The 24,913-nt window shown below is 37.7% G+C and overlaps 1 protein-coding gene across 7 annotated transcripts; it reads right to left on the reverse strand.

The window, feature by feature from the left end:
- Positions 1-1,049: 1,049 nt before the first annotated feature.
- Positions 1,050-21,190, reverse strand: myb (v-myb avian myeloblastosis viral oncogene homolog). Of its 7 annotated transcripts, none has more exons than XM_028820176.2 (16): positions 20,840-21,190; positions 17,904-18,021; positions 17,642-17,713; positions 16,236-16,328; positions 15,843-16,063; positions 15,216-15,447; positions 13,920-14,006; positions 13,340-13,444; positions 11,557-11,802; positions 10,460-10,810; positions 9,733-9,875; positions 9,261-9,375; positions 8,468-8,590; positions 7,734-7,835; positions 7,136-7,243; positions 1,050-2,363 (listed from the first exon to the last, which is right to left on the reverse strand). In XM_028820176.2, the coding sequence occupies exons 1-16, from the start codon at positions 20,863-20,865 to the stop codon at positions 2,250-2,252; spliced, it is 2,256 nt and encodes a 751-aa protein (XP_028676009.1). In that variant the 5' UTR covers positions 20,866-21,190; the 3' UTR covers positions 1,050-2,249. The 7 variants fall into 7 exon arrangements, with proteins under 7 accessions (XP_028676009.1, XP_051775250.1, XP_028676004.1 ...); XM_051919290.1 differs by having other exon boundaries at positions 1,050-2,360; positions 7,728-7,835; XM_028820171.2 differs by having other exon boundaries at positions 7,728-7,835; positions 20,840-21,189.
- Positions 21,191-24,913: the final 3,723 nt, after the last annotated feature.

Consider the following 24,913-nt stretch of genomic DNA (forward strand, 5'->3'; position numbering starts at 1 on the left):
TGGTTCATACAGCGCAAGCAGAACTTTTTCATGTTGGCAACACCATCATTTGTTTTCACCATTAAAAAAACACCGCTGCTCAGTGATCTAACTTTCTAAAGAAGGGCTCTTCAAACAATCAATCTAAGGATGTAAAAGCAGTTCCTTCATATGATTTGAAAGTTTTGCATTCTCAGTGATCAAACTTTTCCACTTTAGCTACACATGCTTTTGGTTTCAACAAAATAGGGTGCAACATTGATGACATCGCTGATGCAACTGTGCTAAGTGGTGGTCTTCATAGAAACCGTGAAGTGAGGATGTAAAAGCAATGCTTTCATATGGTTTTTTGACGATGTTCTTGATTGTCGCTGTGCATTTCTATGTGCAAGAATCAAGTTCAAGCTAAGCCTATTGTTTTGAGACAGTTAAGTAAGGAGCCTTTTACATTAAGGAGTGTGTGGTGTGGCACAACAAAAGGCGCAAGATACGGTAAACAACAGTAAACTCTCCCACAGTTGTTTACACATACAACCACTCACACTTCCTGCTGGATTCTGAACACGTATGTGACGACAGCATGCATTTGTCCATATTTGTCATTTGTGTATTTGTATCCCATACACAACATTCAGTAGATGGCTCTGAGCTTCTTCCTGTTCTGGAGTTCTTAGTCACACCATAGACTTCTGCTATCTGCTGTACGCTTGGCAGATGACACTGGTGTTCATTTTCTTTCTTCTGTGTCACACTGTTTGTCAATCAATTTGCCGTAATAAACCCACAAGCAGAAGTCAGATTCTGGTGCTGCTGCCGCCACCTCAGATTTTTTGCATTTTCAGTATATTCTGGGTTATAAGCTTTCAATCAAGACCAAGATAAATGTTTTAGCCCCAGTAGCTCACGAGTAAGCGCATGACAGACGGATATACTTAGCATTTTAAATATATAAATTAAAGAAATCGGCAGATCACAACAGGTTGTTTCCTACCTATTCAGTTAGATTTTTGTTGCTTCTCAACTGTCATTAAATTCTTCATCACGGCAACTTGAAAGGCACAATGGCAAGATTACCATACATGAATTAAATACAGTTTTTATTTAAAAAAGAAAAACACCATATAAAATGACAGATATTTTATAAAAACAAACTCAAGCACACATTATTTACAAGGCAGTTTAAGTATAAAAAGTATGAAACATAAGTGCAGGTAAGTTGCACCATAAGCAAGTTTATAAAAAAAAAAAAAAAAAAAAAAAAAGGCAGAAAGGTTTATTACATTTTTCTATGCCAAGTGTTCTTTGTCAGATATTTGCTACGGCAGTTTTCTTGTAAAAATAAAAAAAAAAAAAAGGACAAAAAGTTAAATGCATAGACACAGAATATGACCAAAAAAAGTGTTTCCCTAATTGTCAAGGTGCAAGACCCTGTTATCTCCCAAGAAGTGTTTACAAAGAATCACCTTCAAAATGCTGGTGCAGCATTCGCCAATTTAGTAAAGCTTTACTCTCCTTTGACGAAAACAGTCCACATGCTAAATCTTGTAGCAGCAAAGGACCCCCTCCCTCTTCCATTTGGCATTTACAACAAAAAAAAATTAAATTAGATAATATAATACATTTGTTCAAATAAAACTATATTTCATACAGTATTTTCAGACAAGCTAATTTTTTTTCATTAAAATTTGTTATGACACCAAAAAAAAAAAAAAACACACACACAAACCCAAAAAACACTTTTAACAGGATTGTCTCCTAAATATTTAGAATTTTGATTATCATTGCTTATTTTTCTTAATAATGCTTCAACAGAATACTTCCCATCAGTGCAGTAAGTGTATACTGTTATTCTGTACATCTGTTCCTCCCACAACTCTTGCAGCAACAGAAGAACAATTAAAAAAATGAATACTGGCCTCAAACACTGCTTGTTTTGCCAATTAAAAAACAATCTTAAAAAAAATAAATTATGCAGGTTGTTCTTTTATATTATAAAAACATTTATGAAAATATTTTTCAAACCTTCCTATAATTCAGGTACGCTTGTCTTTTTTTTTTTTTTTTTTTTTTTTTAAAGTTCTCTTTGGTTGGTTGAAATCCAACAAGTGTATGCATAATGGCAAACCAAAATATGCCTGCTCCCAACTGTTGTACCACAACAAATAGGCTCCCCGTCTTCATGTAGAGGGAATGTTGATTGAAATCAACGTGAAGTGTTTTGGTTCTCTTGCATTTTTTTTTCTTTTAAAGTAATGCTTAGTATGAAACCTCTACATGACTAACGTCCTGGCTGAGAATGTGTTAATGTACTTGTGCGCCTGCTCAGTTACATGGATTTGATCTTCAGTCTTCCCACATGCCACTGCTTCCCACGCACCGAACTGCTGAAAAGAAAAGCAAAAAAGAAATTACATATAAATTAGACTGATAAAACAAAATGTTTCTTCATATTATTATTTTTTAATTGAGATAATCTTAGCAAATCTAACCAATTGTTTTTAAAGATACCATTTCACTTCTGTTATTTATTCATTTTTTAGTGTGGTTTTAAAGTTGCATGGAAGTTTACATGCAGATGACAAAGATAACAAAGGAACATTATATTTTTTTATGGTTGACTGGAAAATCTCTTGCTATTAAAAAAAAAAAAAAAAAAAACCTTCTGCCTGCCACTTTCTTCTTCAAGTGTCCATATAGCTGCACTGTAGTGTCCTTCCACAGTCCAAAGGCATGAAGGTAAGATGGATTTCTGATGTTAAAGTGGCCCTGTGTGTGTATATATTCATGTTCACCCAGCAATGGGCTAGTACCCTGTCCAGGGATTGTTCCAGACTTGCACCTGATGCTTGCTGGGATAGTCTACCGCAACCCTGCCCTGTATAAGCAGATTTAGATAATGGATGGAAAGACATTCTGTATGGGTGTGCAGTAGTTAAATAAAAACATAAGACATTTGGAAAAGAAAAGGAGACCATTCAGTCCATCAAATTGGTCTGTTTAGCTGTCCCAATATCTCATGCAGATGGTCCTTAAAGGTTGTGAAGTTTTCTGTTCCAACTACTGTACATGTTTCTGTAGTTTGTTCCAGATTCTTATAACTCTTTGAGCGAAGCAGTGCTTCCTGGCTTCAGTTCTAAACACACTTCCCCTTAATTGGCACTGGTTTCCTCAAGTATGTGATTTGCAATTTTGTTGAAGGAATTCTCTTGATCTGTTTTATCAGTGTCTTTGAGAATTTAAGACCTGGAGTACGTCCTCACTCAGTCTCAGACTAAAGAAGTTTAATTGTCTAAGTCTGTCAGAGTTGACCCTGTAGATAGGATATAGCGGGTTGGATAATGGGAACTTGTCCTACTCTAACATCCATCCATCCAAGTCCTGGGAGACACCTGGTTGCTGGTTAGAACCAATGCACCCTATACCAGGGTGCAGCCTCTGTAGAATAAGCATATTGTGTAGTTTTTCTCCCACATTTGGTTAACTGGTTTAATAGTGTAATTATGGATTTCATAGTGGATTGGATCTCATTTCAGAGATGGTCCTGCCTTACATCTCCTACTGCTGGGATAGGTTCTGACCCCTACATCCATCTTCAAAACTGCTTATCCCAAATAGGGTTGTGGGGAAGCTGGAGCTTCTCCAGCAAGCATCAAGTGCAAGGCATAAACAATCCTTAGAGCACCAATCCATCACAGGGTGAAAAGACACAAACACACACAGTAAGGCCATTTTAGCAATTCCAGTTCACCTGTCTTGCGTGTGTTAGGACTGTGAGAGGAAACCAGAGCACACAAAGGAAATCGTCATGGATGAGGGGAGAACATGCAGACTCCATGCAGGAGGCACCTGGAGAGTGCACCCCAGAGTTCTTGATGTGAGGTAGCAGTGCTGCCACCATGCCTAACAACATGCCCTCTAAGTCATGAAATGAAGTAAGCAAGTTTCACAGTTTTACATCATAGGCTCTGCAAAGGACTGGCATACAAAATAGGACCAAATGGAATTTTCTTTCAGTTGAATTTGTTTATGCTGATTACTTTGAAACTGCTCTGTTTATTGTTGATTATTTCCATGTGCCAGATAATGCCAAGATGCTCTCTGGCTGCCACAACTATGAAGTGGGTTAAGTAGGTTTGACAGTGTTTTACACTGTAATTAGCAGTGTTATTTCTTTCCTTTTTAACTAGGGGTTAATATTAGTTCATGGGAGCTCCTTACTCTTGAATATACAACATACATTTGCCCATTTGTGCCACAGATGAATTCTTGCTTTTCCTAGTGACTGTCCTTGGATTTTGTTGATAGTCATTGGAAAACACAATTTTAGAGAAAAGTATTCTTTTGAATTCAAACAGGTGATTAATAGGAATAATGCAAATTTTGAGTATAAATATAACTTCACTCAGTAGCACACCGTATTTTAAAAGTACATTCTGTCAGAAATAAATGGAACACTTTGTTTAGATCAAAAAGCAATATAAACTGAATCTTAGTTTACTTCAACTTATTGCATACAACATTGACTTTTATGGGCTGAATATTTATGAGGAACTGAGAATGAATTAAACATTTAAAAAGTTGTACAGAAATAAAACAGGGAAATATTGTGAACTGTTTATAATGTCTCAGTGCTTAAAGTGGAACCATTTCACTGTCGGTGTTCCGCTTAGTCTGTGTCTTGCTCCTTCTGGCCTTTTATCTTTGTGTGGCAACATATTAGTCGAAGGGATGTTTTGATGGATGGTGCGCTGTGCTACAGTAACATTCAATATGGGGTTTGTTGGTGGCGGTCCACTAAAAAGCACTGTAATGTCTGTACCAAATTTCAATCTAATCTGTCAAGACGGTTGTGAGAGATTTATTTTCTCTATTGTGGAGGGGTTACCCCTTAATATTGATATATTGAAATGTCCTTTCTTAGTGGACACCTACTGGCCTAGGTGGACTGTCCTGCCAAATTTCAGATTTTTAACTAAATGAAAGGCAGTGTTTCTGTTGATGACTGGGTGTGTGGTATATATATATAAACCACAGATCTTGCAACAGGTTCTGCACATTTTCCTACCTTGTGCCCAAAACAGCTGGAATGTTGGGAGCCCTACAACCTAAACCGCCAGTTCCGTCTTTGACCCTGGTGTTGCCAGGGTAGGCTTTGGCACCCAGCCCTCCCTCTAAATTCGATTAAGCAGGTTTCAGAATTATTAGCCCTGCAATGAAGTGCTCTCCAGCCAGAGTTGGTTCCTGCCTTGCAATGAATACTGCTGTGGTAGACCCTGAAGTAAATAGTTTGTTTTGAGAATAATATACTTAATGGCAGAGTGTCACCAAAAAATTAAGAGGAGCAACTTCAGGTCAAACTTACTATCACTTTTAGAGGACGGACAACAACTGATCAAACTGAGACTTTTCATTATATTGATTTAGCTGCTTCCATTTTTTAAATATACCATAACATTCAATACATTTACCTAAATGCTTCTAATTTACCATTTTCGGACTGAGCACTTCCATGTCTATAATTGTGATAATTAAAATTTGATGGACAAGATGGCTAAATATGTTTATTTGGGGTGCTGGGGAGCAGTTAGAAAGGAGGATTAAAAAAAAAATCACAGCACAGGAATATCCCATCATCCACGTCTCATTAGCTTTGTCTCACTACACCTAAAAGGAGTGAGTGCAAGACAGGCTACCCCATGGATGGGATGCTACCGCAGTGCACAGGCACACAACAAAGGTCCAATTAGACTTTTCCAATAATTGGATTTGTTTATGCTAATGAAACTGAAATTGCACTTTTACTGCCTGTTCAAACTACTTTGTGGTACATGTATGAAAATAATGTAGTTTCATTGTTTCTGTCACTGTAGTATCACTGAAAACATGTTAAAGTGCTCTGAGCTTATACTTAATGAACAGAATTAAAAAAAAAAAAATAAAAAAAATAATGTGAATTCATATTTCCCAAATTGAAACATGAAGAGAACACGTTCATGTGAATTGTACATAGAAGGCAAACCTACCGAAACAGGAGTGCTATCCACAATATTCATCAACCAGATCACACTAACTCTCATTAATTGTGAGAAACCATGACACTTAAATTAATTAAAAATAATCCTCTTCTTCAAATTGTAAAATAAATGTATTTCATCTAACTTTTTATAGCAAGCACTATTATGAAGGAAGCACCTTGCAAAAATTATGCTGATATTATAACACAATATGCAATTTCAACACATTCATATCCAGTGTAATTCACAAAGGACATTTTGATCTAATGTAACATAACATGAGATTCTAACAGCTGCTTTCTGCTTAGATTTAAAGTTATCTTGCACTTTGAGGTTTAAGTAACAAACATTTTCAAATCTGCTTAAAGTCATTTGGGATCATGATCGTGGTTGACAGGAGCCTATCCCAGCAGCATCGATCATAAGGCAGAAACCAAAAGGACACCAGTCCATCACAAAGCCACTCTGTGCCAATTAACTTGTGCATGTTTGGTAAAGTGAGAGGGAACCCCAAAAAGATAAAGAGAGAGAACATGGACTGGTTGCAGAATTTGAACCCAGTATTCTGTATATGTGAGCCAGCAATGCAAATTAATGCACTTTTTTTGGACTAATGGTAACAAAGCTTCTGGTGTGCCCTAATTTGTGCTACTGTTTAAAACGACTAAGCACCTGATCACTAATAATATTTTTAATTAAACAACTGTTTGTCATTAGGGATACATGCATTTAGCTATATATTCCACTGCATCTGTAAGTAAAATCTGATGATGTGAGGCACAACTACATCTGGTACTCCCAGCCATTCTAAATGGGGAAGACCTCATAAGGTCATATCAAGGCCATGCTGAAATATATATTGCTCAAGCTGCCCAGCTAGTTTAAGGCCTCTATAATTATACCTGATAACAGAAGATAATGCAAATTTGTCTTTTAATTTATGCACTGATTGAGACCTCAATTGCAAGCAAAGAACTGCAGTGGAGTTTAGAATAGGAACAATAAAGTGGCAAACCACATATGTGGAAGTTGATCAAACAGATTGTTTTGTCCCTTTTTCAGATTTATTTATTATTTCTGTACTGATGACAATATGAGCTGCCTTCTATGATTTATGTAGTTAACCCAAATTTTGGACCAACCTGTAAAGGGCTTCCCATAGGTCTTCGAGGCACATTAAGAGCTTTAATGAGATTGTCTTCGCTTTTGTTGACCACCGGCATCATTAACACTGAACTTGTGAGAATATTCTGAAGAAAATCAAAACACATAATATAAGTAAGAAACGTTCATAGATGCCCTCACCTGATCAACAAAACATGGATAGAGGAAAAGAGTGTCTGCATAATTGACTGCATAGCAAGTGTTTGCTTAACTGCTTTATATTACATTGCATTAATTTAAATGATTGAAACCCCAGACTATTGTTAATTGCGTCTTTTGGTCAACTACCTCAATGACCATAGTATTGTTAAGAGCAAAACATATCCACACTAATGTTGCAACATTTACAGTCATTTTTGTGGGGCCTAACCCTAGAAAGCACTGTAAGATTCTTTATCAAAATGAATAATTCTGCTTATATTGTATTTGCATTAAACTTAATTTCTAAAAAAAAATAAATAACTAAATATATATATCTTGTCTTAAGAACATATTCTAATGTTTGATAGCAACGCTGTGTGCAATCCTGCATAAGAGTAGATATTCTTGCATCAGAAAAATATGACATACACATACTGGTGCATCGTCCAAAGAACTGCTTTGTGTAAAAAGTTGAGTGTTGAGACTTGTCCCTTCCCAATGAAAAATGTTTCGTATCCTTTCACTAGGAGATTCCACCTAAAACATAACCAAACAACAAAATTAAAAATGTGTCATTTTTTTAACCTTATAATTTACATGCATTTCACAGGCAACAGTAAAATACTCGGATTAGCAAGACATGTGGTAGGTTAGTGGAATGCTCAGCCCTTCTACCTTATGGGGCCATCATCCTGGCTTTGTTATCTCTCTAACTTTGGTGGTGTGGAGTTTACAAGTTGTTCTTTGTCGGAATGAATTGGCCTTCAAATACTTTGGTTTTCCTCCCACAACTTCAAAGATGGGTAGGAAAGGTTAATTGGAGACTTCTCATCAGCCCTACGTCAGTGTGAATGTGTGTGAATGGGTTCTTTGTTGGACTGGTGCCATGTCCAGGACTGGTTACTGCTAGCATAGGGTATGATTACCTGTGAGCTTGACCTGGCTTAAGCAGGACTGAGAATGTTGTGTTATGATTGGTTAGGACCATGGCCAAAGAACATCAGTTCTTTCTACAGTCTAGTGCCCATCTGCATTGTGGAGAGATGTGTGACTTAGCCTGCTGGAGTAAGTGAACATTAATGCTACCTGGCAAACAACAGGTATACTACTTCAGACCTGGATGGTCCTGTCTCTACACCACTCAATACAACAGTTCTGTTACACTGTACCTCTTGTTTGATTTTCTTTAAAATTTGATGTTCCTCTTCATGTAAACATGCAGAAATTCCTGATTCATCAGTTTCTTGCTTGATTACTTCTTCCAAGTCTTGTTCAAGATGTGGAGTTTGAGGCTGGTAGTGTATTAAAAAATAAGTATTTTGAACGTTAGATTAAGATTTCACTTAGGATTAAGTTAAAATTGATTTAAAAGGAACCCGTGTGAATGTTTGTTTTGGTTTTTTTTGGATATTTATTTATTTATTCTATATTTCACTACGCCACAAAGAAAGTAGGCAAACATTGGTTAGTACAAATTTAAACATTCCTTTTTTTCTCATTTTTAAAAATACACACACACACACATATATATATATTCTTAGACCCATTCAGTCAAACTCCAAGCCCAGTCTATCCCATCAGCACTTGGTGCACAGTAGAAAACAGAGTGTCAATTCATCATGTGGCACACATACACCCTTGCTCATAGTGGGGCCAGTTCCGAGTTGGCAATTAACCTAACATACATATAACATTTGGAAATGTGGGTGAAAAAACGGTGTACACACAGACACAGTGAGAACATACGGACTTCAAAGAGACCGGGACCAGATGTAGGTTTGAAATCCAGGACACTGGCATTGTGAGGCAGCAGCACTAACCACTGTATAACTGGGCCATCTATTACATTTCTTCAACACATTTAAATATGTAAACTGTATTTTCAGCAGACATATGCATGTAAATAGTTAAACGTTTATTTTTAAAGGTTCTACACATTTTTGAACAGTTTACACGTCTTACCAGCATTTTTAACGGGCCATATTTAATTTCTTGTAAAGCAAGTGCAGTCTTGAAAGGGGTCGGGGTCCTTGGTGATGTCTCCATGATTGATCGCCTGATATTTGGAGTTCTAAAGCTGTTAGAACAAAATATGCATAATTCACATCAGACAACATCTGTGTGGATCAGCAAGAAAAAAAAGTTTGCATCACTCTATTTGTCAAGACCTGACAAACATTTTAAAATCTTGAGTGAAATACACAAGTAATTGCTTCTCCACACACACAAGTTTGTTTAACACATTGTGTACTAGTTTGTAGTTCATTTTTTTGGATCATCAAAATGATATTCAAATTATAATTAGTGAGGCGTAGTCATGAGAACATGTCAGAAACAGTCTTCAAACAGCTCCTAGATATGTTTGGTAAGCAAACACAATTTTAAAAGCAAACACAGTCAAAGAAGAAAAGCATATAATTCGGAAACAACTTACACATCATTCTCTTTCTGAGGTTTAGGCGTGTGATCCCTGTGCAATGTAGTATTTGTCAAAGTTTTCTGAGCACAGACGGGAGTGGAGGTTAACGCCGGGGTGTCCATCTCAAGGTTTTCTTGATTTGAAGAAGTGTTAAAAAACTGCCAAGACAGATAAGAAGTTTAATATTTGCATGGCAAAATCTTTTTTTTAGATTTTGTTTAAAAAGATCACAAAGAAATGTATATTTCCGCCTGAGTGGATCATTGTGCAAGCAATTTTCAAATCATCAAAAGTCACAAGCTGTGGTTCAAGTAAAACAAAAAAAAGTTATAATTTTATCCCACCAATTCTGTGTGTAAATCAAACATGATTTTTCTTTAACATAACTTTTTTTATAAATCAAGGAAAATAGACCTTGGTTTTAGAGAAGCATTGAATGCTTGAAATACAGCTTGCAATGAATTGTGAAAAGATATTAGCCAAAGACAATTGTGAACTTCTTCCAGGAAATTAGGGCAGAAAACGTGAGGTTTTAGTGCACTCAAGATTTAAAAAGTTGTTAGCATTTTTGCTTTTTGTAATGCAAAAGGAATGGTCAGAAAGTGACAGCAATGAGTAGGTTAAAACACAGAGGGAAACCCAGTGGTGAAAAATGATTAGTCATTTACTCCTCTTGATTAGTTTTGTGACCGTTAACCCATACTTGGCTGTTGCAAAGAGCAAGTGTGTGCCATTCAACTACCTGAGAAGGTGAGAAGGGCAGGCTTTTGACAGGGGAACGCTTGGGAGTTGAGCAGGCGAGGTCTACCAGCACTTCACAAGTGGCTGACAGACTGGCATTTCTTTTCCGTTTTCGAAGGGTGACTGAGGGGGAGTCACTGAACTTTGAGGCTGACAGAGACTCTGGTGAAGCAGGAGATCCCTGACACAGACTCTTTTCTCGTGAGAGTGCTTTAGTATTCCTGCTACCCTCACACCCCCCAGTTTCTGTTTGCTGAAGCTCTGTACATTTGGCTTCCGGTGATTTGCAAGACGAAGCATCTGCACCTTCAAGTAGTTCAAAACTGTTGAGGTTGCCCCACGTGGATGGATCCTGTAAAGATTGGGGAGGCACGAATCTTTATAGACAGAGTTGAGCATCACTGCACTGAGTTACATATTTTGGCCTGTTCTGAATGGAAGTTAGCTAACAGTTAAGACCTAGGCATGGACATAATCTGAAATAACTTTAGCATTGACCCAGTTGTTATGAGGAACATATCATATGCACCACAAGGATGTAACTGGGGCTTTAGAATAAAAAATAATGAAAAAAATATATGGTGATCATAAACTATGGGGAAAAAATGTATAATCCCATTAAACCTAAAGCTAAAATTTCCTTTGGGCAAATAACGTGTCTGTCTGTCTAAAAACGTGTACACACACTCACACATATACAGAATGGGTATTATATATTTAAGACAAAGACAAAACCTCAATTACACCACATTACTTCAGTGCATGTGGTTATCCCAGTAGAGTTACCCACGATAACGCAGGTGTTTTCAGAAGCAAGTGTGTGAGGCCAAAGGATGCTTTAAAGTTTATGCCATGCTGGTTATAGCTTCAACTATGAATATCTAAATAGACATCTTTAAATATACATACACTTCAAATTATTCTATCAGAAATAAATGCAGTGTTAACCAATTTTGCCTACTCTTTCTAACTCAAACTTAAAAGCAAAGAATACAGAGACCAAGCAGTCAAGCCCGTAGCCACAAGCAGTGGTGCATTGCTGATGCTATGGCATGCCAAAAATAAGCCGATGATTAAACCACAAAGCACAACACTTACTGAATCGATTAGCTGAAGTGTTTCTGTGTATTCAGGGAGAGGGGACAAAACATTATTCTGACTTCCCACCATGCTCTGCGCCGGAGAGACGCTCTCTTCCGAGGCACAGCTGTGGTCTATTGGCGTCGGAGGCGCACAGGACTGTGGCTGCTCTGGCAAGCAGGAAATAGCAACAGTCTCCCGATGTGGCACTGTGCTACCAGCTATGTGGGGTCCACTCCATCCTGGGTAGTTTGGCACCTGATTCTGCACAAGAAACAAAACGGCAAAGAAAAGGAACTTAAGAGTAGAGTTGCACAAGGCATTAAACAGATACTGCTGGAAGCAAGATAAAAGTGATTGCAACAGTCAAACAGTTTGCATGTGAAATAGTCACCCAGATGTTTCCTTGTATTTTATACCAACGAAATATAGGAACTGATGGATAACTGGGCTCTGGGTATGAATACAGCTCAGATTATATAAGTCTGAGTCATAACCTTTTAAACCTTAATATGACCCAGTTAGTTGGGGAAATTATAAATTCATGAGTGCAAGCACAGAAAAATAAAAATTAGCCTTAGAAAGAGATGCACACATAGAGTCAGCCAGTTCATAACTTTAATGAAAACAGTAACAAGCCAAACATAACATCCCTAGAACCTATACTGGAAGTACAAGACAGCAACCAGCTGTGGATGGGTGCACAAGTCCATCATAAGGCCTACTCACACAACAACCTACATTGTGTCAAACTGGAATAACCAATTCATCTGACACTTGTGTCATTGGGATGTGGAAGGAAACTTGAGTTGCTGAAGAGAAAAACTGTTGTATCTGCATGGCAATGTGCAAACTCTCATTAGAGAGCAACTGGGTGCAGGATTTGAAACTATGATGTTGGCTCTATGAGGTCACGGCCTTAGTCTTACCACTACTCTTTTGCCCATAACAACAGTATTCAAGTCAAATTTAAAACAATCTACATTTTGCATTTTAGTTAATGTAATGGTAAGAGCTACAATAAAACATTTTTTTTGATTATTTTAATCCCTGACTAAGTTTGAGTTTCATTTCTTAAATGATTCTCATCTTCTATCACTAAAACTGACTATATACTGTATATATAGCTGCAGCTCACACCAGTGCAGCAAAGAGGTTTAGTAGTCATGTATAAAAACATAATACCTGGTCAGAGAAATAAAGAAAGAAATATTCAGGCCACGGTTTAAAAAAAAAAAAAAAAAAAAAAAAGTACAAAAGTTATGACATGCAGACTGAGGAAAACAATAGTAATGATGATAATGCAAAAATATAGAAATCCATGTGAGGCACTACTGGAAAGAAAGCTCTGACTGCATGAGAGTGCTTGTTTATTATATTTATTTATATATTTAATTTTAAAGATAAATTCAGTGCTAAAACTGGTGAAGTAATAAATCACTTAGAAATAAGGCAGAAATTTAGAGAAATTATGGAGCAGACAGTACCTCATGTTTAAAAGCAAGCACTATATGTGAAAGAACTACACCATTAAAGTTTAAATGAAGCAAAAAAAGCAGTAAACATGCAGATACTACACTATGGGGATGCTCAGGAAATGAACTCCTGTAGTTTCAGAAACTACCTTTATAGTCATAAATAATAACCACCAAATGTAGTATACTGCTAATAGATCTGTGTATTTTTTTAAACTACAGAATTCTCAAAGTGAACATCCCCATTGCATAGATGAAACCACAATGAAAAGCACTGGGGTGAAGCTGCTATCCTTTTATCCCAGCCACACACTGATTAATCTTACTGGTAATGCTTGCTGCCCTCTCAGTTCATTCTCAGTTGACATAAGTAGCAACTCTAATTCCTTTATTCTTTTCTCTTTGTCAGGATCTTCCTCATTATAGTGTCTCTGAAATTAAGAGGCAATGGAAAAGGACAAATAAAGCAGATGGTTGACATCAGACATCTGTGCTTTAAAAATGGACACACGTTCTTCAATTCTTTCCTCTGGCTCATCACTAAGGCAAGCAGACACTGAGCCATGTAAACAATGCAACTGAGAAAAACAATGTCTGTGAATTAGGTATGTCACACTTCATTGCTTACTCATTCATTAACTGTTCTGATTTCCTTTAATTCAAAGTACCCACCCAAAGTGTCTACTGTTTAACACACATACTCATTACTAAACTGACCTCTCCAATACAGTATACCACACATACCACTCTCAAACTGGCCCAATCCAATTCACTGTTGCAAAATGCCAGAGCCTCAAGTATTTTACATTTTACAATTCAAAGTATGCCAGTGTGTAACTGTATTCTACTAAGAAACCTAACACACAAATGATTACATAATGTGAAGTTATGAATTTAAAAATGTACCTGAATAGATGAAGTTCCGTTGGCGGACTGGGAAATGTTCAGTATATTCACATGTAGAGCTACAGGAAAAGGAAGCTGAGCAGCAATCTGACAAAGGAATAAAGGGTACCATCAGCATAAACTCTGACATAGAACATATATTTAAGAGGTCTTATTATATTAAATGTTCAAAAATTAAATAAAAAAATACAGATGCCATCAACAGGATACACTGAACTGACTGTTCTTTTAAATTAGAGAAAAAAATATCAGCTTCTCTCACAATAATCAGTCCCACTTATTTATAAGAAAAAATACAGAAATCTCAATGGCCTTTTAAACAACAAAAAAATAATAAACACACAACATTCTCAAACCTGCTTAATTCAGTTCAATCTGACACAGGCTCTGGCCCCCTGCTACACTGAACTGGATTAAACGGGTTTGAGAATGTTATGCTATGTTATAAAAAATAGATCACTTCAGATAATGAAAAGAAGACGGTTGCTATTAATAAAGAAGTGACTAATGAATTAATAAACAGTGCCTTATAGGCAAAAAAACAAAAAGGTTAGAAGCTCAATGTTATTTTTTTATATTTATGAAGCCATTGTGCATAAAATCTTATCAAAAAATATTTCTTCACATTTTTACACTTTTATTTTCATTCTACTACAGATATAATGACAATAAAGATGTTGATACTGCAACAATGAGAAACAGTTTTCCTTGCATGAATCCAGAAATAAAATTGTCTTTTGTATCATGGCTCTATCATCTGCACTAATAGGGAATGGTCGCCACTTTTAATATCCTGTTCAAAAACAGCTTCTATTTTAGCAGATGCAATGATAAATTGAATGAACTGCAGTACTAATTCACTTGAAGAATCTTAATGGCCAAATATGAAGTTGTGTTTTTCCGTTATAATTGTACTATTGTTGGACTATGCTGTTCACTTTTCTTACAAGGGGTAATCAAGGTTATCCGCAGATTACTTAGATCACCATGGGGGTTATATCTAAACCTTGACAGCAACAGTGTTTTCTGATTTACAACTAAGCTTCCAGATACAGGCTGCATATCTACTCAGGCCACTTGCCATTACATTTAAGAAAATACACTTTTAAAGTTAAGTATGTAGGAAGAATATCATTAAAAACATAATGGTTGAATTAATTTCATGCCAACTTGGTTTACCAAAATACAAGATGTGTGTTTAATATTAAGGAATCAGTTGGACACAACTAAACACAAAGCATCTGATAATATACAGGGTATAGAGGGTCTAGCATATGAAGTGCCAGTCTAACTTACATTTTGCGTTTCTGGGATGTGGTAGTACTGATAGTCTCCACTCAGTGTGGGTTGTGTTGTTTGTATCTGAGTTGGTGAAGGAGAATGGGCGAAGCCCATTATGTGGTTAGCCTTTGAATAATTTGTGGCTAGGGCTGGCTGGCCTGCTTTGGGGGAGTGCTGGAGATAACCTTCTTGTTCAACCTTGCGACGCATTGTAGAATTCCAGTGGTTCTTGATAGCATTATCTGTCCTACACATATAAAACAACTTTAGTTAAGAAAAAAAAAAACATACAAACATAGACAAGCATGTCTTACTGCTGTGGAAAACAAGCAGAACAGCACTAATTGACCCTTAACATCACTAAGTCTTGCTCGAAGCAGGGTTTATCTAGGGCATTTAAAGAATGGCAAAAGTCTTACAAACAAATTAAACAGAATATAAGCTTTGCACAGTTATCGGGCTCGAAGAATCTATCACAGTAAGGTGTTCAAGATAATGACAATAAAACAAAAATGTATGCAAATGAGCTACAAAATTGTTCACACTTCAGTTTAATTTAAAGTTAATCAAGTAATACCTTAGGGAGTATATGCAATAAAAAAATGTAAAAAAGACTGCCATTCATATCAGGGAACACCGTACCTTCCAGGGAGTAGTTTCGCAATTTCTGCCCATCTGTTGCCCAGTCTCTTGTGTGCTTGATAAATTATTTTGTCCTCTTCTTCTGTCCAGGAAGTTTTTTTAACTTCTGGATTTAGATGATTATGCCACCTCTCCCGGCACTGCTTACCAATTCTTCCTTTTAAGTGCTTTGCAATAACAGACCACCGTTTGGGGCCATATTTCTGAACCAGCTCAATAACCTGCAAATAAAATAACACTAATATAATAATACATAAAAGCACAAAAACATCTTCATGCTACTTTGGTTAAATCTGTTTTTTAAAAATACCAGGATGAACAATTTGCCTAAACAAAATGATACCAGTGTTTTTTTTTTTTTATATAAAGTTTAACAATAATTGAGAATATTACCCTTTGATCTTCTTCTTTTGTCCATGGCCCTTTAATAAGTTCTGGGTTTAAAACCTTCTGCCACCGGTGTTGGCACTGCACATCTGTCCGGTTCTATAAATTCAAATAGAATAAACAATTGCTTCAGTTTTTTTTCAGAAATTGCAAAAATGTGTTCAATGCAAAATGTAACATGAAAGAATATTATATTAAAAACAAAAAAAAAAACTGTATACTGCACAAGTAAAGAAGAGAAACCTTCATTTGCATGTCTTGATGCAACTCTCACTACATAGCATTTCTTGTAATTTAAGGAATTTTTCTTAAGTGTTAAAGTGGAGATTTTGCTCAAAAGTGAGACAACTGAACACGTAAACTGTGTTATTATGGTTATTGCCCTTCCTACTGGAAAATAATGCCAGGTGACCATCATTCACTTAAGAAAAGAAACAATTGAAGTTTCCAATTCTTCATCTATAAAACAATCTGCAAAATATTTAGAGAAATGAAATCTGTCTATATTTCTACTATTGCAGCCAACACACAGGTGGATAGTAGTTTCGTTAAGCTCTGATGACAGTTTTTAGAAAGAAATGTTGATAAATAGGGAATTCATATTAACCAAAATAGAAACAATGTCTAAAAATGTTATTGCTCATCATTAAAGGGTCTTGACTCTGACACTCAAACTTTAGTAAAAAAAACGTTTTTCTCAAGATGAAATAGTTTCTATATATACTGTAAATATATATGTGAGTGCATCTATGCATATACACCTGTTTGTGTATACTTTGATACATATATATGTGGTTTTCATACACATACATGTAGAGTGTTTGTTTGTGTATGGACATATTTAGGCAGTGTGTTGTAGTGTTTAAGGCTTTGGACTTAAAACTCTGAGGTTGCACATTCAAATCCTGCTAGTATGACTGTGTGACCATGAACAGGTCACTTCACCTTCCTGTGTTTCAACTGGAAAAACAAAAGAAATGCAACCAAATTGCGTCTCAGATGTTGTAGGTTGCCTTGGATAAAAGTGTCTGCCAGTTGATAAGTAATAATAATAATATCACTGAAAAATAACCATCTCAAGTTATTAGTAGATTTTATTGACTTTAATTGTGGTATCCATACCCTATAAATAGTATCTGATGAAGAGCAAAAACAGTTCAGTGCAGAGCTGCCTGTAGTTGGACCCTATCTTGGCGAGACTTGATGAAAGGCAGTAATCCAGCCCTGGGGCGGACCACACCCACCTATACTGGGCCAGTCTAGAGTGGGTGAGAAACCACCCTAACTGCATGCCTTTGGAGGAAAGTTGTGCAAAATAAAAATCCCATAAATAAGATATTCCAAGGAGATATTAAAGCACTAGGAGGCAGACAAAATCAAAAATATTGGCCAAAATAAACAGTTTTACTCACAGCAAGAAAGTTAGCAATCACTTTCCAGTCTTCTGTTCCATGGTGCTCAACAAGTTTTTTTAATTTTTCATCCTGGGGAAAATAAATAAGTATTCAATATTTAAAAGGAATGTTTATACTATATAGAAGTAATATCTCTAACAAGACACAAAATCAATTACATTTTGATAGTCATATTCATTCATATTGACTACTTGTTGAAACAGCCACAATTACGTAATCAATACTTTCTACACTGAACAAAAAACTTCAGAAATCTTACTTCTTCTCTGGTCCATCTAGTTTTTCCTAAATGTCTTTTCCCTGATTTTGGCAAAGGCCCATCATAGTCATGATCATACATTTCAATTTCTTCATCATCCTCATCACTGCTGTAAACACTGTAGGGAATGTTAAAAAGCACACCTTTAGTAAGCAATAAACATGATGAGGTATCATAAAATATATCATAAAATAGTCTACAGAAGAGAACCTGTATATCTTGCAGATCCAGGTGTTAGAAAAGTTACACGGCATACATATTTTGAAAAACTGGTTCTAATGTTTTTGGTTTCCACAGATACATCCAAGGGGATTGGCAATGTTAATTATTTTTTCATGACTTCTACATGTTGGGACCTGCACTTGTATTGTCAGAAAAAAGGTTAATTACACATTTGGCACTGCTTCAACCAATCACAGACTGCAATACAATTAAATGTGCTGGGCAGTGAACAGCAGCCGGAGATATGTCCTGATATGAGGAGGCTGCATGTCAAGTCTATTTAACTCCTTCGCTGTCTGCATTGTGCCCCCCCACACACCACCGCCATGGCCCGTGTGCTGTAACTTTTATACTTCCAGCATAACCTGCTCATGTATGCTGTTGCATTAGACAAAAAAAGTACTTTCAGTTTCTGTGCTTTTGCCTCTACAGAGAAAACTTGGTTTCCATTTATAAAACCTGAAACTTCAGTGGTACTGCAAGTGAACAGCATTTATAAAAACTGCTTTAAAAAAATTAAAAAATGAATCCACTCAACACTTGCTAAGGAATCTACAAAGTCCCTTTAAAGATACCACAAAAAGTAAAAATTCACAAAGGTATGAAGGAAGTGGAGTGTTAGGCATCAAGTTCACCACCTTTTTCTTAGCAGTCTGCTATTCCTCCCAGATGTTTAAATCACACACCTAATTTTAGAAATGGGACTACACAGCAAAATGAAAAGTTTCAAATTAACACTTTAAGCACAGATATGGGTCCACACTGTCCATATATTACACTTTGAAGGGTTACTTTATCAGTATGAATTTAACACTGGTAATTTTCCTGTGTAGTCATTATAACCCGCTTATCTTTTGCAGGTTAAGAATTTAGTTTACTGCTTATGATTTCTCCCTTTTAGTTCAGTGGTTTGCATTGTAACAAAGAACTCACACAAATAAATGCACAGACATCTTTTTCCACATGCTGTCTGACATTAAAGGAGGATTCCACTAGTGGGCAAACTACTAGTATAAAGAAAAGTTAATGCTAAAGTTTATCAGATTTTTCTGTCCTCGTGCTGCACAGGGTGAAACTTTTTTTTTTTTTTGCAATTCGTTAACCCATGTGCCATAATTATTCCCATGCACCTGAGTCTTTATATTTGAAAGAGTTTTCTGGTGTGTATGTTTAGAGAACATAAGAGAAAGAACCGTTTAAGCTTTTTCCAACCAGTCTCTTAATTGGCAAACTATTTAAAATAAAAGTCTTTGCACCTAATGCTGGGTAGCGAACGGGACGCTAATCTTGTTAGCAGGCGCTTCAGCGCAGCATCCAGCCAGGGGAGGAAGGTGTACACAGGCCGACTCAATACATCAGCCCTGGCCGGGACGCGTATTCTGGACCAATCAAATACCTCCGCATGGAAATTCAGTGCAAACACGGACAGAGCGTGCAAACTCTGCATTGAAAGAGCTGCAGCCATAAATCGGAAAGGTGTCCAATATGACATACCAAACCACCATGCAACGTTAATTAATGCCGTCTCCTTAATCAGGTCTTCCTATTACGGGTTTTATGACCAATTAAACCATCGAACCAAGTCATGAACAAACCTCATGAAAACAATAAGTTTGTAAAGCGCAGCTAAGCTGCAGGAAATTATATCCGTGAAGCGCATGCGGCTCTTTCGCCGACGTTAGCAGAGGTCAAATTATTTTACAGTTGTAATAAAAACAATATACAAAGCTGCACAAAAAATGAAAATTAATTTTGAATATAATGGCACAAAAAAGCTGCGCTCGATTGGCGTTTTGGTCAGCACCCTTCACCTAAACTGACCCACAGCTGGGGTGGCTTAAATCTACGAGGATCGCGACGAAAATAATAAACAGAAGAAAAGTTTATAGAGATTACATATCATCATGAATAAAAGTGCAATCGCTTCTTTATAACTACCCCAACCACACGACTTTTGGGGTACACGGCATGTAACAAATCAAGAGGGGAGTCTCGCTCACCTCAGCGCCCCCTCGAGCAACCCAGAGCGTTGAGATAGTGATCTCCCATGAGCAACAGGTGCCTCCCGTGGAAAGTAAGAAACGTAAAGGGCTCGAGCGAAATGAATGAATGAATGACGACGAGTGAGTGCAGGCGCAAGGACGACAGCAAAACAAAGGCACGGATGAGCACTTGACCCTATTTGAAAAGTTACATCTGAAGTGACACATGTCACATTGCCGAGAGAACGGGGCGATCGCCCTCGTAAACAGAAAACTGGGGCTGCACGGAGCGGCGAGCCGGAGACAAGGCAGATCGCTGCTTTCTCCAGGGCTTGTTACCTTCCTCTTCCCCATCCCTTTCCCACGCTTCAGCACCTGAACGCAGGGGCCGAAGTGCTCGCACATTCCCACCTGTCAAGTTGACACGCCGCTGCACCGACGAGAAAGAAGGAATGAAAAGAAGACACACGCACACCTGCGCACTGGAAGGTGCACCTGCCGTGGGATCTCCACGCGTGTGAAGTGTGACTCCAGGCTCCTAAGAAGTTTAAAAATATTAAAAAAAAAAACCTCAAACTTCACATGCTGCTTTGACAGCTCAGACTGTAACCATTCCACCATAAATACTTTCTATAGTTGCACCCACGCGTGTGCCCGCAAAGATTACTCAAGCCGTGGAAGTAAAGTCCTTTGCCCAGGATGGCGTCCTGGTGACGCGTGTATTTACTGTACCTGTGCCTTGGCCGCCTAGCCATCATCCCCAAGGTGCGGAAGGAGTGCTCGCTGCAGCAAGTGTTCAGCTTCAAGTGTGTTCCTAGGGAGCAGGAAGCAGGTTGAGATTAAAGCGTACAAAAAAAAAAAAAAAAGAGTAAACAGATTCCATCAAACAAAAGCTCGGCCCCTCCCTCTCTCCCCGCTAAATTTGGCGCCGCCGGCCCCCGCGCACGCGCCCTGGGCTTCCCGGCAAGCGCCTGCCGCTAAGGCGCCTTTTCCAGTGCAATCCCCGCTAAAGCGCGAGCGTAAGGCGCGGGGGGTCTTCCGTGGGCCCTGCATCGCCGATATGCTGACTAATCTGTCCACTTCATTGTTGTGTTTGTTTGCAGATGTGTGCAGACTAAAAACAAAAAAAAAAATAATAACTAGAAAGGCTTGCATGGACCTTCCAGGTTAGTTTCGGAAACAAGATGAACGACTTTTGCCGTTTTCCGCCTAGTTTGTTAGAATTTGAGCGTGTCCGGCTTGAATTTTCTATATGAAACTCCTCGCTTACGCCGGACAGAGTCTGTTGTGTTTGTGGCTTCATGGATTTATAAACACGTATGTAATAATGCCAAACCTGGTCAAATTTTTTTGAGTTGCCCTCGTAATCATTAAAAAAATGACAGACGCGTCGCCACTTTTGATTATAATGCGCCGTGACAGGAAAGTCGGGGCAGCCAGCGGCGTGGAGGGACTCTTCCGGGTTTGCTTTGGAAAGGAACTTCAGGGAATGTTTCACGTCGCTATTTCAACAACTGAAGTGTCTTTAAAAGCGCAACTTGAGCGAAGTAAAACAGATGGAAACTCGTGCTTGATGTTACCTGTCTAGTTTAAAAAAAAAAAAGAACCCGAACGCACGTGTTGTGTAATGGAGAACAGCAGCTAGAGGGCGCACGTCAGGCTGCGCAGACGGCTCTCTCCTCTGAGGTGGTCTCAAGAAATTTGGAGTGTGTCGGCCGACTAGCGCCCCACAAATTTATGAGGACCTCCCGGGAGGGTAGAATGGACTCGGATCCCTAATCTGACAGGAGTACGTTTGAGTTAGTTTTATGAACCTCGTGTTTAAGTTTACTGCTATTTCCAAAGTGGCGACTCTTTCTCTTTCTTTGAAGATGTAAGCGCAGGATTTTTTTTTTATGTGTGTGAGAGCGGACGGTATTTATTATGTGCAGTTTTTGGAATACTTATTTTTCTCAATGTTGCAAGAGAATTGATGCGACTAACAAATCTCATACTTTAATCATACATCACTGTCCATCCTGTAAAAAGCCTAAATTCCACCCGGACAAATACATACCTATTATATTGTGCCTTTTATACAGTATCTATACTAATATAGTGGCTTTTATATCTGTCTATCTATCATATAATGCCTTTCATAATTCTGTCTTCTACTCCTGCTTTCTTGGAGCAGGGTCATGGGGAAGCTGGAGCAAAAGAGTGCAAGACCGGAGCAATTCACTAGTGTTTACTAATCAGAAATTCACATCATAACAGGAATCATTTAAAAAAAAAAATGAAGTGTGGCACAGTTGCCAAGGCTATTAAGTGAACCTGTTACAAAGAACAAATGTACATATTTTTAAGCAAAGGAACATCTTTTAAGTGGGATGGATATGTTGAGTTTAAGAAGAGGGAAAGATTAACCAAACTTCCATGGGTATAGATATTGCACTTTGATAACTTATTTCAGGATGCCTTCTTTGTTAGTAACTGTTTAGAAAGGATCCCATTCAAGCTGCATGTTACTTGATGGAGGAAATGTGCCTGTGATGGACTGGTGCCCTGACCAGGGTTGTTTTTCAGTCTGTGCTTCTGGAAAAATCTATTGATCCCTTCACCCTAAACTGGAGTAGGGAAGTTCAAGTAATGGACAGGTAATGTCTTTTGGTAACCATTGTCTCCTTTTTCAGCTCTGGTTAAAAATCTTGGGGTCGAAAATTTCAAAATCATATTGCTTGCATCTCCAAAATGCCAGAAACTTGCCTAATATAAACCATCCCTTTCCAAATATGAGACAGAGAAGCTGGTTTATGTTTTATATGATCCCACCTTGACTATTGCAACTTTATTTTGTTAATAGAGAACACTTGCTTTATAAGTATGGTATATAAATAATGTGTTATTGTTCACTGCTCAGTCCAGTTCTTTGCACCGTGTTGCTGGTGTCCCCCAAAGGACAATTCAGAAGTTACAGCTTGTCCATACCAGTGCTGTGTATGTTCTTACAAAAACAGATAACACACATGAGACTTCACTTTTATTGTTCTTACACTGGCTGCCTCTTGAAGAGATCATCCATGTCCAGTTCATTCTTGTTTGCAAAAGCATTCATTATTCCTCCATGACTGCCATCTACTACTTTGGTTGCTCTATGGGTGAAGCTATATAATAAGGATGACCATATTTTTTACTCTTATGGAACGCATTTATAAAACTTTCCATGGATTCAAGCTTGAAAATGTACAAACGGCAAAAGAAAAATAAAATTGCAAAACTTGGTGTACATACATTACTATGCAGTAAATCTTGTAAATGTACGTACATGAACACAGTTCAAAATCTGTCTGGTTGCTGCCCTAAAAAAATAACACATATTATGCTAATCCACCTCATAGATATGCAATTACAGTGCTGCATATCATCATGACTGGTAGAGCAGCCTCCCCTCCGACACACCAACTGCATTCAAAAGAAGTCTGGCTACACATCAAAGCTGACCACACAAGATCATGCATGGCATTATAGTGCCTCTCCTCTAGGGCACAGGGAATGGCATTATATACCAGCTTCTGAGCAGGTAGCTGTTATTACCTGGCACATGTAATGACATGATTGCTGTTACACTGAATAGGCCCCTGAACCACAGTGGTTGTCAGCCTCATCTTGGCATCATGGACTGCTTGTGTATTAATGGAATATAGCTGCATACAGTTAACAAAAGCAGCTTCATTCTTGAAAGGTGCCCTTGTTGCAATATGAGTTCAGTAAGTGACCCGATTACGTTAGGAGAACGAGACACTGCTGCAGAATGCCTTTTTAAGTTGGCAAAAACATTGTGTTTAATGTATGTACACCCACACCAAACAAAAACTGGGTGTAGAGACTCACTAATCTTTTAATTGCTTCCAGCACAGCAGGTATGATGAAGATAAGCTTGGCCGAGATATTCCTGACCTGTTGGCCAGGTAGCCGATATAAACTGATGAAAGACTAAAAAAAGATCTTCATTTCAAATACGCAGCATTAAACCTCAGAGTCTTTAATCATAATTATCACTTTTGAGGTGTAATATGTTTGTCACGTCAAAGCACATTCTAATAACATCTCGGTGATATGAATTATTATACGTGTCAGTCATCATTTACCTGGCTTAGCTGCATTTTCCAGCTTGGTCAAGAATGTTGTCATTTCCAAGTTTCTCCAAAATGTTGCAAATGGATGAGTCAGAATTCCATAAATACCTGTATATGCACATACTATTGTCATGTTTTCTCATATAAATCCCTGTGTGGAAAGCTGCATACACATATTTCAAGCCTCTATTTGTGCGCACATAAGTTTTATAAATCAGACCCCTGGTGCTTGCCTATGGAACTAACTTCCAAAACCTTTCAGAGCTTCTGTAACATTGGCTGGTTTTAAAAGACGTTGGAAGGCTTGTATTCACTGCAGTGCACTTGACAATTGACAGGGATTGATAGACACTCCTCTGGACCCTTAAAGTTTTTAATATATGCTGTTTTTTTTTTTTTTATCCTTTTTTTTACTGTTTATCTAATCATACATTGTTTTTTTACCATGAAGCAATTTGTGATGACTTATGTTTTTTAAGTGTACTATATAAATAAATACATTATTATCCATCACTTAGTCCAATTCGTTGTATTGACTTTTAGCAAGGCCTATGTTGAGAGTACCCACTGGTGAGCTCTGCTGCATCAACAATAAAGCATCCAGGGTTTGAATCCCACACCCAGTTGTTATGTGAAGTTTGTGTGTTCTCCCCATGTCTTTGTGAGGTCTGCACTCTCTACTCCTGATTTT

This window comes from Erpetoichthys calabaricus, chromosome 15, assembly GCF_900747795.2.
Source record: "Erpetoichthys calabaricus chromosome 15, fErpCal1.3, whole genome shotgun sequence".
Taxonomy (NCBI): Eukaryota; Metazoa; Chordata; class Cladistia; order Polypteriformes; family Polypteridae; genus Erpetoichthys; species Erpetoichthys calabaricus.

Bases quoted from the DNA above. Each gene is read 5' to 3' on its own strand.
- myb (XM_028820171.2), bottom strand. From the start codon at position 20,865: ATGATGGCTAGGCGGCCAAGGCACAG. The intron at 13,445-13,919 runs GTACATTTTTAA...TCTTAATTTCAG, and splicing joins ACGGAACTTCATCTATTCAG to AGACACTATAATGAGGAAGA. The intron at 11,803-13,339 runs GTAAGATTAATC...TTTCTTGTGCAG, and splicing joins GAGGGCAGCAAGCATTACCA to AATCAGGTGCCAAACTACCC.